The following is a 12,559-nucleotide window of genomic DNA, read 5'->3' as shown; positions in this document are numbered from 1 at the left end:
CTGAAAAGAGAGTGCAGTTAACATTGAGACACTGCCACCTGCTGTTGAAACTAATATTGATTTTCTAATTTATTAAAGCAGACTTGTATTTGTATCTTAGTGAGTTGCAAGTTTTAGTGTGTTGTTCAGTATCTTGTTCTTTCATATCGCACTGTTTGTGGAATTCATTATTACAATAATGTCAAGTTAATGTCCTGTAACAACTAATTAAACAGAATAATGTTTAGTACTGTACTTCAAATAGCCACTAGGTGGACCCAAAGACTTACAGATGAATGCAACCTTCATCATCATTAATGCTTAATAAAAACCTAAACAAGTTATTAACTTAAGGTTGAAATTCTTAATGATTGCAGATCAGCTCCTAAAGGTTTAAACAAGATGATGGTGAGTGTAACAGAGCATATATATACACCGATCAGCCATAACATCATGACCACCTGCCTAATATTGTGTAGGTCCCCCTTTTGCCACCAAAACAGCCCTGACCCGTCAAGGCATGAAGGTGTGCTGTGGTATCTGGCACCAAGTCGTTAGCAGCAGATCCTTTAAGTCCTGTAAGTTGCGAGGTGGGGCCTCCATGGATCGGACTGTTTGTCCAGCACATCCCACAAATGCTCGATTGGATTGAGATCTGGGGAATTTGGAGGCCAAGTCAACACCTTGAACTCGTGATTCATCAGACCAGGCCACCTTCTTCCATTGCTCCATGGTCCAGTTCTGATGCTCACGTGCCCATTATGGACAGGGGTCAGCATGGGCACCCAGACTGGTCTGCGGCTACACAGTCCCATACACAACAAACTGCGATGCACTGTGTGTTCTGACACCTTTCTATCAGAACCAGCATTCACTTTTTCAGCAATTTGAGCTACAGTAGCTCATCTGTTGGATCGGACCACACGGGCCAGCCTTCACTCCCCACGTGCATCAGTGAGCCTTGGCCGCCCATGACCCTGTCGCCGGTTCACCGCTTTTCCTTCCTTGGACCACCTTTGATAGTTACTGACCACTGCAGACTGGGAACAGCCCACAAGAGCTGCAGTTTTGGAGATGCTCTGACCCAGTCGTCTAGCCATCACAATGTGGCCCTTGTCAAAGTCGCTCAGATCCTTATGCTGCCCATTTTTCCTGCTTCTAACACATCAACTTTGAGGACAAAATGTTCACTTGCTGCCTAATATATCCCACCCACTGACAGGTGCCATGATAACGAGATTATCAGTGTTATTCATTTCACCTGTCAGTGCTCATAATGTAATGGCGGATTGGTATAATGTTAGTTTCAGATAAAGCATACTTGACGCGCACACACACTGAAATATAGTGAATGAAAACATCTAGACCTCATAGCTACGTATACACACACAGTTACACCAACCATCTGTTAGTGACATGATTCTTGACCATAAAAGCCCCCCAGAGTTACGGAGTCATTTAGTGGGTCTGCAGTGTTATGCGATTAGTGTGAGTGAGTCAGCAGAGCAGGAAGGCAATGATGAAGCAGAGCAGATGGGCCAGTGGGCTCCCAGCAGCCCCCAGCCAGCGGGTGTCACAGACTGGGATGCCATCAGTGTCACACAGTCAGCCAGTGAGCTGTGCATAACATGGACTGTATTTACTCTCACACTATTAATCCTCACAGTGAAGGCTTTCCATTTCCCCAGGTCCCTGTGTAACCCTGTCACCTTGCTCACAAAGAGATGAACATTTAGTCTTCATTTTCCACAGCAGTGTAGTGATGGCTATGAGGACCAGGGTGAGGATCACTATCAGAGCGATGGCCCATCCTGCAAGGCCACTCTCTGGAACAGGTTAAGAAAAAGAGACAGAGTTTAGGATCTACGGGGACAGCTTGATTAAGGTCATTTAACAGCAGGGGACATAATGAATGGTGGTCCCACAGCCTCACCTCCCACAGTAACATTAACATTGACAGACACGGTGCTGATGGTGCGGTTGGTCCTTGAGTCCCTCACTGTGTAGTTTCCCTGGTCAGCTGCTGTGAGTGAGCGCAGGGTCAGAGAGCCGCTCTGCACTGACACTCTGTGCTCGTACCCGGGGCCAGGGCGGCTCGCTGCGTCGCTCTCCACAGCGCACACTGAGACAGAGGCTCCCTCTCCTGCAGCAGCAAACAGCACCTCCACTGGCTCTGCAGTGAACAGGGGGAGGGAGAGGGCGGTTCCAGACCACAGGGAGAGGGAGTCACTGTGAGCTGAGAGGGACAGAGACACAGGACAGTGTCAGGATCAGCAGGGGTTCTCACACACAGATAAACTCTGACACACAAACACACATGCATAGACACACTCTACACATTACTCCTGGTCCGGGACTGAACCCCCAACTGACTGTGCAAGAGCCGAATGAACTAATATGATATCATTAAATACTCAACTACTCCCCCAATGTGACAGCAGTCATGTTTATAAGTGGGGGAAAAATAATGAATAATATTGAGAATAAATTATTGATGATAATAAATGAGGGACAGATTTGTAGTTTTCTAGTAGTCAAAGTTTTGATTTAATCCCAGCGCTGGACAGTGAAGATCAGTGCAGTGTGACCTCCTGCTCCTGCCCTGAGACTCGGGGCCCGTAGGCAGGGTCAGGGGTCACAGTGCCGCCCTCTACAGCACACACTGGGAGAGAGGTGCTGGCGCCCGCAGGGTTGGAGTCCTGCTTTGCTTTGAATTTTAGTTTAGTCTACTTTTATTAGGAACATGTATTGGGTATGGTATTTATTCTGGCCCTTATTGTTCTTTTATTTTCTGGCTGTAATGTATGTTTTGTGAGAACTGCACATCGCTCTGGGTACAGGCATCTGCTGAGAAATAATTAATAATAAAGAGAAATAAATAAAGAACAAGAAGAGATGTACCAGTGACACTGAGGTCCACATGCCCCAGAAACTGGAAGGCTGTGCCTTTGCGCTCACAGTAACACGCAAAGCGTTCCTGGTCAGAGAAGGAGGTGTGCTGGAGGCTCAGAGAGAAGTCCCCCTGTCTGATCCTCTCCAGGGGAATCTCGGTTCTGTTTTCAAACCCGGCGCCGGGGTACAACTGCCCATAACTGAACTCAAAGACTCGCCGGCTATTTGTCTGCCATTTAACATAGATCTGGTCCTCAGGAGTCCATCTGTAGGCTGATCCATTACAGGGCAGAGTGACAGAGTCCCCCACTGAGACCGATACAGAGACAGGAGTGGAGGGGACTGGGAGACACACTGGAGGGACAAAGAAAGAGGTTTAAAGAGCAGACAATGCAACTGGGCAGCCCACTTCATAACCACAAAACACAAAGACAGAATTACTCTTAAATACACCTCCTTAACTCACCATTATGCATGTCATGTATTATTGTAAATAAAGAAACAATCTTAAAATGTTTTTTTCTGTTTTAATGTGGGCCCCTACCTGCCAAGACAATTCCAGACATGAGATTCCATCTGACCATTATAGAGACAGATCTGCAGAGAGAAAGATTATGGGGAGTTAATCAGAATAATGGTTGAGAATTGGGGGTACATGTGATGTGCATGATGTTCTTTCACAAGCACACAATTTCAATACAGTACAAAACACATAGGGCCTACTCCTCGCTATAATAATAATAATAATAATAATAATAATATGGTGATGATGATGATGATTATTATTATTATTATTTCATATATAGCCAAATAATAAGTAGAGGAATTGCATGTTTAGTAGTGTCCCATTTGCAGCCTATCGGCATCATTCTCCCCAGCCTTTGATTTCTCAGAGTTCTCACACATCAATCAGTCCTGTTTCTTGTTACTTCTATAGAAGTGAAAACATTGAAAAAAAAATACAAATTTCACACCACAAAATCTACTGAATTTTTCTAGTTTTTTTTTTTTTACAGAACATTTAAATATTAATGTTTATTCAAAATTCAAAATCTTCAATAAAATAAAAAAAAGACATTTTGAAGTTCTTTCAGGAACCAGCTGGCATCCGCGGTTTTTATTACAAACAGTAATTTGTGTGGGCAAGTGGTTTTAAAATGCCACATTAAAAAAATGTGTTTCTATAGTTTGGGTAAAGCAGATCTACAATATATAGGCTTAACCTGTACTTTCTCTTAATCAACATCATCTTCGTGACTTGGTTGTGCATGGTTGTGGTTCAGTCACCAAAATATCGTGGCTCTACACCAGGAGAGGGGCAATGCTTTCATGTGCTTTCCTAACCTGTAGGGTACTGCAGCCCCACGGAAAACTCACGGTTGATGTGGTGGAATCGGCTAAGACACCTTTGAAACCACAGCAGTGTGATATATTTGAAAATTACTGAAGTATTACAACATACAAGATGTTGTGTTCTGTAAGGAATCTGCACAATCATTTGTAAAAATATGTTTCTTGTGTCCCAGAATGTTCCAGGGTTCATGACTTTATGAGGCACCAAAAATGTGTATATCAGTCTTATTGAGGTTATACTATCTGAAGCGTGCATGCTGAGCTAATGAATGGTGCAGGCTCGTGATTGGTTGGAGCCTGGATGGTGAGAAATGAAACACCAGAGTTCTGCAGGGTGTGCACGATGGCTTTTCTGGGAGATCTTAGAGGTGGAGAGGCAAGAACTCCTCTGCAAACACTTCATCGGGGGCATAACATCGCAAGATTAAAGAGATGACCTTGCTAGAACCCCTGACATCTCCCTGACAGATGCCATGATGGACAGAAAAAGGGGCACCTGGCGAGCTGGCGGAGTTGTGCTGAATGGGTGCTTTGCCTGCTCCTGGACTGTTAGTGGAGCTGGGCTGGTCAGCCGCTGCCCATATGAGTGGACGGGAGTCACAGTCCATGGTAGCCCTAATCCTGGAGGGACTGCTCTGTATGGACATTGTAGGACAGTTTTTTTGGTTGTCGTCTGCCGACCTGTGTACGTTATTCTTTTATTTTGTATTATTTGTTTGTAAACCTTTGCAGGGTGGAAGAGTATGGAGAGGAGGGCACAGCAATGTACCAGGGCTTAAACTGGTTGCCCGGGGAAGTGAGAGGGGTTTAGGAGACTCAGCTGCAGGTGCTGGCTGTGTGTGTAAAGTGTATAGGCCATATAAATTGTGTCTGTGTTGAACAGTGAGGGTGGGGTGAGGCTCCCCTCCTCAATAATAATACCAGGGCTCGCGTAGTCCGTTATGGAGGAATGTAGCATGTACTACCGGTGCCATTAATAAACGCTCTGCACAACACGTCACCGTAGCTAATTCCTGTTTTTTACGGAAGTCGCCTTGGAGAAAGAAAAGGCATTTCAAATATAATAATTTGTTTTAAATCCTCAAGAAAAGTTACCAAACAGCATCCCTTCAGAGACCCATAAGCCACACGGATGATTAATAACGGTACATGTGTAATAATAAGTCTCCTCTCCGTCGTCTTCACAGCACAACTGTCTCTCAGGAAATGGTGGACAAAGAGAAACATTCAGGCTGAACTGTTGCGACACGTTTATGTATATTTGCAGTCATTCCTACATTTTACAGATTGTTGTCAATTTTATAATTGTGTTTGTTTGTTTCTTTCATTGTGAGGTTCCTGCAATACGGATCTCTCAGATGATCGCTTTTCTGTACATCGCATTTAACTCGACCGACCCTAAATACAATAATACAAATAATATTTAAAAATATTAGTTTTATTATACTACTAGTACTACTACGGCTTCTGCTAATAATAATAATAATAATAATAATAATAATAATAATAATAATAATGAATTTAGTTGCTGACAACAGTAACGCATAATATGACAATTGGAATTGGACAAGTGTGGAATATTGTCCGCTTTATGTGACTCATGACCCCCTTAAACACACAGTGTGTAATAAGACAAGGTAAAACAAACAAAAAAGTATTGTCTCACCCAAACAGACAAGGCACATGCAGTGGGTGCTAAATCGAAACTGCGCTCCTGTATCTGGGCAGCAACACTGTCGCACCGCCTGACGGGATACCGTCACAAAGTGATCCACCCCGGCAGTAACAAGCATCCGGAGCTGAGGCCTGGGAATTGGGTTTACCCAGCACGCCACTGGAGACACCTGCTTTTACTGCTCTGCGATTACAAATCAATGAAAACATGGAAGTAGAGATTCAAATACCAATGTATTAATTTTTAAAAATCAGGACATAAAACGCTCAGAGGGATTGGAATTATTAAAATTATTAAAAGGGGCTTAAATAATTAGAAAAGTTAAAAGACTGGATATCCCAATAGATAAATGCCCTGAAGCGCCATGGGAATCCGGCTCACCATTGTGAGATCAGCCAGCCACCACCCAGACCACCCAGACCTACTGCATGTATAGGCACCATTAGTATATAGGACTATTAATGCCACAATTAAAATAAATACACAAGAGAAAATAAGACCTAAATAAATACATTAATGAATAAATAAATGTTCTAATAAATAAATAATGTTCTAATTAATAAATAATGTTCTAATTAATAAATAAATACATTGATGTTTATCTTTTTATTCCTGTAGCGTACTTATTTATTTATTTATTCCTGTATTTATGTCAACATTTAATTATTAATTTATTTCAACATTCATTTATTTATTCCCTTTTACTGCTTTGCTATTTACATTTCTTAGTGCGCATTTACATTTCGAAGTGTCTCCTGTATTTCTCTTTCTTTTTCAATGTGACAGAAACATTCCTACTGTCAATCACAGCTACTGGGATACAGTGAGCTTATTGTCTAACCCAGTACACTGCAGAAGTCCCCGTCTGATCCTCTGCAGCGGGTTCTTGGTTCTGTTGGTTCTGTTCTCGAACCCCTTGGCTGGGGAACAACTGGCCATAGCTGAACTTTAAAGACTCGCTGGCTAGTTGTCTGCCATTTAATGTAGATCTTGTCCTCAGGAGTCCCACTGTAGGCTGATGCATTACAGGGCAGAGTGACAGAGTCCCCCACAGAGACAGGAGTGGAGGGGATTGGGAGACACACTGGAAAGAGAGAGAAAGAGAGAGAGAGAGAGAGAGGTTTAAAGAAAAGACAATGTAACTGGACAGCATACTTTATAACCATACAACACAGACAACAAATTGGGAATTGAACCTCTCTAACCCACCATAGGCCATGTAATGTATTATTCAAAATCAATAAACCATGTTAAAATACAATTTGTCATAACGCTGATCTACAATATATAACCTGTACTTTATTTTAATGAACATCATCTTTGTAACTTGCATGCAGTTGTGGTTAAGTCACCTAAACATTGTGGCTCTACGATGCATTAATGTGGTTTCCTAATATGTAGGGTACTGCAGCCCCACGTAAAACTCATGGTTGCTGTGGTGGACTTGGCTAAGAAACCTTTGAAACCACAGCAGTGTGAAATAATTGAAAATGATTGAAATAAAGTATGAGATGTTGGGTTCTGTAAGGAATCTGCACAATCATTTCTAAAAATATGTTTTTGGTGTTAGTTACAGAATGTTCCAGGGTTCACCTTTTGATGCACCAAAAATATGTATGTATTGAGGTTATACTATCTGAAGCGTGCATGCTGAGCTAATGAATGGTGCAGGCTCCTGATTGGCTGGAGCCTGGATGGTGAGAAATTAAACTCCAGAGAAACAAGAGTACGAGTTGTGCAGGGTAGTGTAGGGTAGAGTCGAGTGAGTAAGAGAGTCTTTTTAAATTTACCCCACCTGGTATACAAGTTTCTCTACTAATCATACACTCTGCAAAATCATTCAATCTAAGCCTTTCTTTAGCAAAACTGCTGCTCGCTTAAATTAATCACACATGGAAGTTAAACACATATGTGCACTAAAAGTAAGAAAGTACTAAATCCTGAAACATGATTCAATAGGAAATAGAATTATAAAGTCTTAAAGTAAGAATGTTCAAACACTACGGTGTTACGTACCTCTCAGTTTGGGCTCTTCGCTTCCCCATGTCACCCCGCTCACTGTGAGATGACCGTTTAGTCTTCATGTTCCACACCTGTACCAGTGTGGCCATGGCTATGGGGACCAGGGTGAGGATCACTCTCAGTGCCATCGCCCCTCCTGGGAAAGGAAAGGAAAGGAAAGGAAAGGAAAGGAAAGGAAAGGGGAAAAATGAGACAGGAAGACTTTAAGATCTACAGGTATAGTCTGATCAAGATATCTGAACAGCAGGGTAAGTGCTGAACTGTGACCTCCTAGCTCACCCCGTCAGACACAGAGAAGGTGCTGATGGTGCAGTCAGCGCTGGAGTCCCTCACTGTCTACTGGCCCTGGCCCTGGTACTGGCCACTATGCAACACATTTTTGACTTCACCACTGATTGGACCCATACACCCATATGGGGGGGTGAACTACGTGCACTTCGGAATTTAGCTATAACCAAACCATGATTTAAATGAAAGTTATAGACAATAACTTTCTACATATTATTTTATTGTATACAGCCTTTTTTCACATCTTTGTCAATGGTGCTAGTAATTTTGTAGGTGAGTGTGCATATGTGTATACATATGTATGTGTGTGTGTGTATATATGTATGTGTGTGTTTCTGACCTAAACATAAACTAGGATATCACATGCTCTTAATGAATACAATGCCCCTGAATTTGCTGGTGGCACTGTGCCAGCCTCTTCTCCAATAAAGACTGTATAATAATAATAATAATAATAATAATAATAATAATAATAATAATAATAATAATAATAATATACTGTGACGTTCTTCGTCCGTGAGCAGTACGTAGTTTTAACACAGATGTATTGCTCTGACCCGGCTGTTAGGCACTTACAACTGTGGTTATAAACACTACAAGACTTATAAATACTACTCAGGAGCATTAAAGGAGGAGGGGTCACTCTTGGAGCGAGCACACAATTTAGGGTACACAGACAACACAGACAGTGAGCATACACATAGTAAAATAACTCAAATATAATATTCCCTATTCCTACCCACATAACTGGCATCCCCACACAACAACAACAACAACAACACCATAACTTGTAAAATAAGGAAAGGTGCACCCCGGGGGGTGATGGGAAGACAATATGCACATTAGGAACAAGTCAATGCGCAACCGCGCTGAACAGTGTCCAGTGAAGGACAGCACTCGGGGGTTAGGACGTTACAATACATTACATTAGCAGGAATACACCCTCATGGGAAATATGTACTTATGAACTCAATTCATATACTGCAGTCTGCTTTAAGTGTGTGTAAAGCAGATACACAGGGGGAGACAGACGGCGAGAAAGAGAACAAAACTTCATAACAAGCACGCCTGTGTGCAGCAGAGGGCGCTCCAGCCTCAATCGCAATGCGTTCGTGTGATTGTCAAGGGAATCCGGATTCTGGAACACTGAGAACACACACCTGTGTGACGTGTAGGGCGGGCCGGGTGAACACGGGATGAAATGTAAAGCTAAAGTGTAGTGTGGTAAAAGTATGGTAAAGTGCATTGTGGTGTAGTGCGGTAAAACGCAGTATCCTGCCTCGCTGCTAAATCACCTGTCCCGGAGTTTTATTAGGCTGTACGTGTTCTCTTGCAGGATGGTGAGGAGGATTGTTTTGTATTATTATTATTATTGAGGTTATGTTTTCTTTACTTCATGATCAGTTGTCTACTATGCAGTCCGCCATCCTACCCGAATGGTTTACTCTTACAGTTTGTATTAATCACAATATTGTGTTGTTGTAAACTGTGGTAACGTTGAACTTGGTGCTTTACCAAATAATGATTGATTGATTGATGAATCGATTAATTGGTTGATAGTGATTCGTTATTAAGAACTTATTAAGAGTAAGAACTGCACAGTTTTCATGCAGAATCACTACAGTTTATAATAAAATAATGACGATGATAATAATAATAATAATAATAATAATAATAATAATAATAATTCTATGCAGTCATTAGATGTAATGTTTGAATGGCATTATGTTCTGAAGGTGAATCTTGCTTGCATGGGGACTGCCCCATTTGAGTGTCTCCTGGGTCTCTGTGACGCAGCTGGTACAGATGTCCAATACAGGGACACATCTGTGGACAGAAACGCTGCGTGTGCAGGCTTTTCATTTCCTGACCTTGACGACTACATGACAGCTGTCAGCGCTGCCTTTCTCCCACAGCAAGACATTGCTGCCCTGTTGCGCGTCGCTGCGCTTTCTGGAGCGCTAAGAGTCCGGGTCCGAGAGAGGTTCTGTTTCAACGACCCGGTCACCCTCCCATGGAAATAATAAGACATGATGGACAAGTCACTCACAGTCGACCAAGTCTCCACGACCGCCAAACCACGTCTTTTTATGTCGTCGTCTTTCGCCCTTTGTCGTCTCTTCGTGTCTTCGGCTTGATCTTCGTTCTTTTCTCTCTTTCCCGCTCCGCCATGTTTTTTATTTGGCAGTTTTTACTTTGTGTCTTTGCGCCTCTCTCACTTCCTTTCGTCCTGTCACTCATTATTGCTGCTTTGCATGCACGCAGGCCGCTCTGCTATCTCTGATCTCTTCTCTGCGCTGCTGAGCACTGAAGATACACCAACATCAAACCACTGCCGCTGATGACGCCACAGAGAGCGAGGGGCGGGGTGAGGATGTCCCTTTGAAAGCAAAATAACTGACATAATTATTGTATTTCATTGCATTTGTCTCTTGAGTCCCGGTAGTGATGTTTAATATGATGTGGATTTGGGAAAGGTTTGGCAACGCTGCTCTGGTGCGCGACACGTCTATCAGCCAGTCCCCTATAAACACGCCGTGTACAGAGAGCGACACAAATGGACACTGTCTCTGCCTTTACTGCCAAAGTGTCTACCGAATCAATTGATATTATGTTCATTACATTAGATAAATACATACATCAAATATCATGTGATCGAGCGATACAGTTTAAATTAAAACTTCAAAACACAGCAACGCCCCAGGCCATCCGATTTAAAGATGCACACACAGACACACCTGTTTTCTTCTCTATTCCTCTCAGGAAATCAAGCCTGTTCCTGATGACAGAGAGGAGCACTGGGCCGCCATGGCACGCATGCGGCTGCTATGAAAGACGTACATTCAGCTGATGTGTGTGCGCTGTTCCATGGAGTAACCCAGTGTGATTATAGACAGAGAGGCGAAAGTGACTGAGGGAAAAAACATCAACGTGCATGCTATATTTTGTGGCTTTCTAAAGTAATAACAACATAAATAAAGATGTACTTCTTTAATGCCAGGATTTTATCTTCTGTAATCAGAATAGCTATATTTTATTTATCTTCCTGTTCATATCTATGTATTTTTGTTTTCACTATGCATCATTAAACTACAGTATTAACTGAACAACTTTGCACCATAATATTTCAATCATCATCTTTTGCTTGTATTTATTTTACTTTACTGCAACCGTGCTTAACATGTTTATTTATAACTAACATGTATCCATGTTGCATTATAATTGTTTTACATTGTTCAGGTGTGTTTAGGCAGCGATCTGACTTCACCCCAGATGATACAGGTTCATTCATTATATCTTGCAAGTTTCTTTACCAGATGTCTACCTCTGGTTCTCAGGACACATGTTGTTGTTCTATGTTCCTGCTCAGCTACAGGAGTTTCAACAGTTTCTTCCGTGCTGCTGTTAATTACAGTTTGTTCAAAAGTCCCAGTCCTGGGACAATGATGTATTCTAATCTTGAAGAACAGTACTATCCTGCAGAATCTTTGGGATTTCTTTTCTGTTTCTTCTCGGGTGTTGTCCTGCAGGAAGCTCCACGATATATATGATTTGGTTTGTTTTCTTTTCTTACTGCTTTGGGTGATTCCCAGACTTTTCCTTGCAAACTCTCACCCTTTCTCCCTCTTTCAGAGCTGGCAGTGGTTTCGCACCTTTGTCAAGGAAGCACTTCTGTTTTCCGTTTAGTTTTTTCAGGGTTTGTTTTCAGCAGAGCAGGTGACTGTAGTCCTGCTCCTCTAGGTGTATTTCTGTATGCCAATAGTGCTAGATAGAAATCCTGATTATCTGCATTCGCTTTCCTTAGCAGGTTCTTGATTGTTTCTACAGTTTTCTCTGCTTGTCCATTAGACTGAGGGTACAAGGGGCTTGAGGTGATCAGCTTAAACCACCACTGATCAGCAAAATCTTTAATATTTTTACTTACATAGGGTGGCCTATTGTCAGAGAGTACAGTATCCGGTATTCCATGTCTTGTGAATGCAGACTTCATTAAGATAACCGTGTTGTTTCCCTCAGTAGGCCCATTTCAGAGAATCCAGAATAAGAATCCACCGCCCTCTTTGCAAAGCATCGCAACCCACATTTGTTTTCCTGGAATATGCTTCAAGTCATACTGGTATTTCTGTAGTCTCAGTAGGAATCTCTGAATTTCTGTTTTGTAACATAAACATACTGATGGAATCTTTCACAGTCAAAAACTACAGGCAACATCCCTTTTTCAATTTGAGCATACCTTTGCTCTGTGTTAGTGAGTGCTCTGGGTGCATTATCTTGTAGCAAGGCAACTGCTAAACCAGTTTGAGAGGCATCCAGTGTTAACTTCACTGGCTTGCAGTTGTCAAAATACTT

The 12,559-nt window shown here is 42.2% G+C and overlaps 1 protein-coding gene and 1 long non-coding RNA gene across 2 annotated transcripts; one reads left to right on the top strand and one right to left on the bottom strand.

Annotated features, from left to right (window-relative positions):
* Nucleotides 1–44: 44 nt before the first annotated feature.
* Nucleotides 45–10,373, bottom strand: LOC136771310 (uncharacterized). Its single transcript, XM_066723519.1, has 7 exons — nt 10,260–10,373; nt 7,916–8,057; nt 5,891–6,983; nt 3,416–3,468; nt 2,881–3,225; nt 1,913–2,215; nt 45–1,805 (listed from the first exon to the last, which is right to left on the bottom strand). The coding sequence occupies exons 4-7, from the start codon at nt 3,453–3,455 to the stop codon at nt 1,633–1,635; spliced, it is 861 nt and encodes a 286-aa protein (XP_066579616.1). The 5' UTR covers nt 3,456–3,468; nt 5,891–6,983; nt 7,916–8,057; nt 10,260–10,373; the 3' UTR covers nt 45–1,632.
* LOC136771313 (uncharacterized) lies at nt 8,778–11,323 on the top strand. Its single transcript, XR_010822308.1, has 3 exons — nt 8,778–9,549; nt 10,475–10,577; nt 10,973–11,323. It is a non-coding gene; the product is annotated as an uncharacterized LOC136771313 (long non-coding RNA).
* Nucleotides 11,324–12,559: the final 1,236 nt, after the last annotated feature.

The sequence above is a fragment of the Amia ocellicauda genome, chromosome 15, assembly GCF_036373705.1.
Source record: "Amia ocellicauda isolate fAmiCal2 chromosome 15, fAmiCal2.hap1, whole genome shotgun sequence".
NCBI classification, from domain to species: domain Eukaryota; kingdom Metazoa; phylum Chordata; class Actinopteri; order Amiiformes; family Amiidae; genus Amia; species Amia ocellicauda.
Note: the sequence above shows the minus strand (reverse complement) of the source record. Positions and strands in the feature narration are given on the sequence as shown.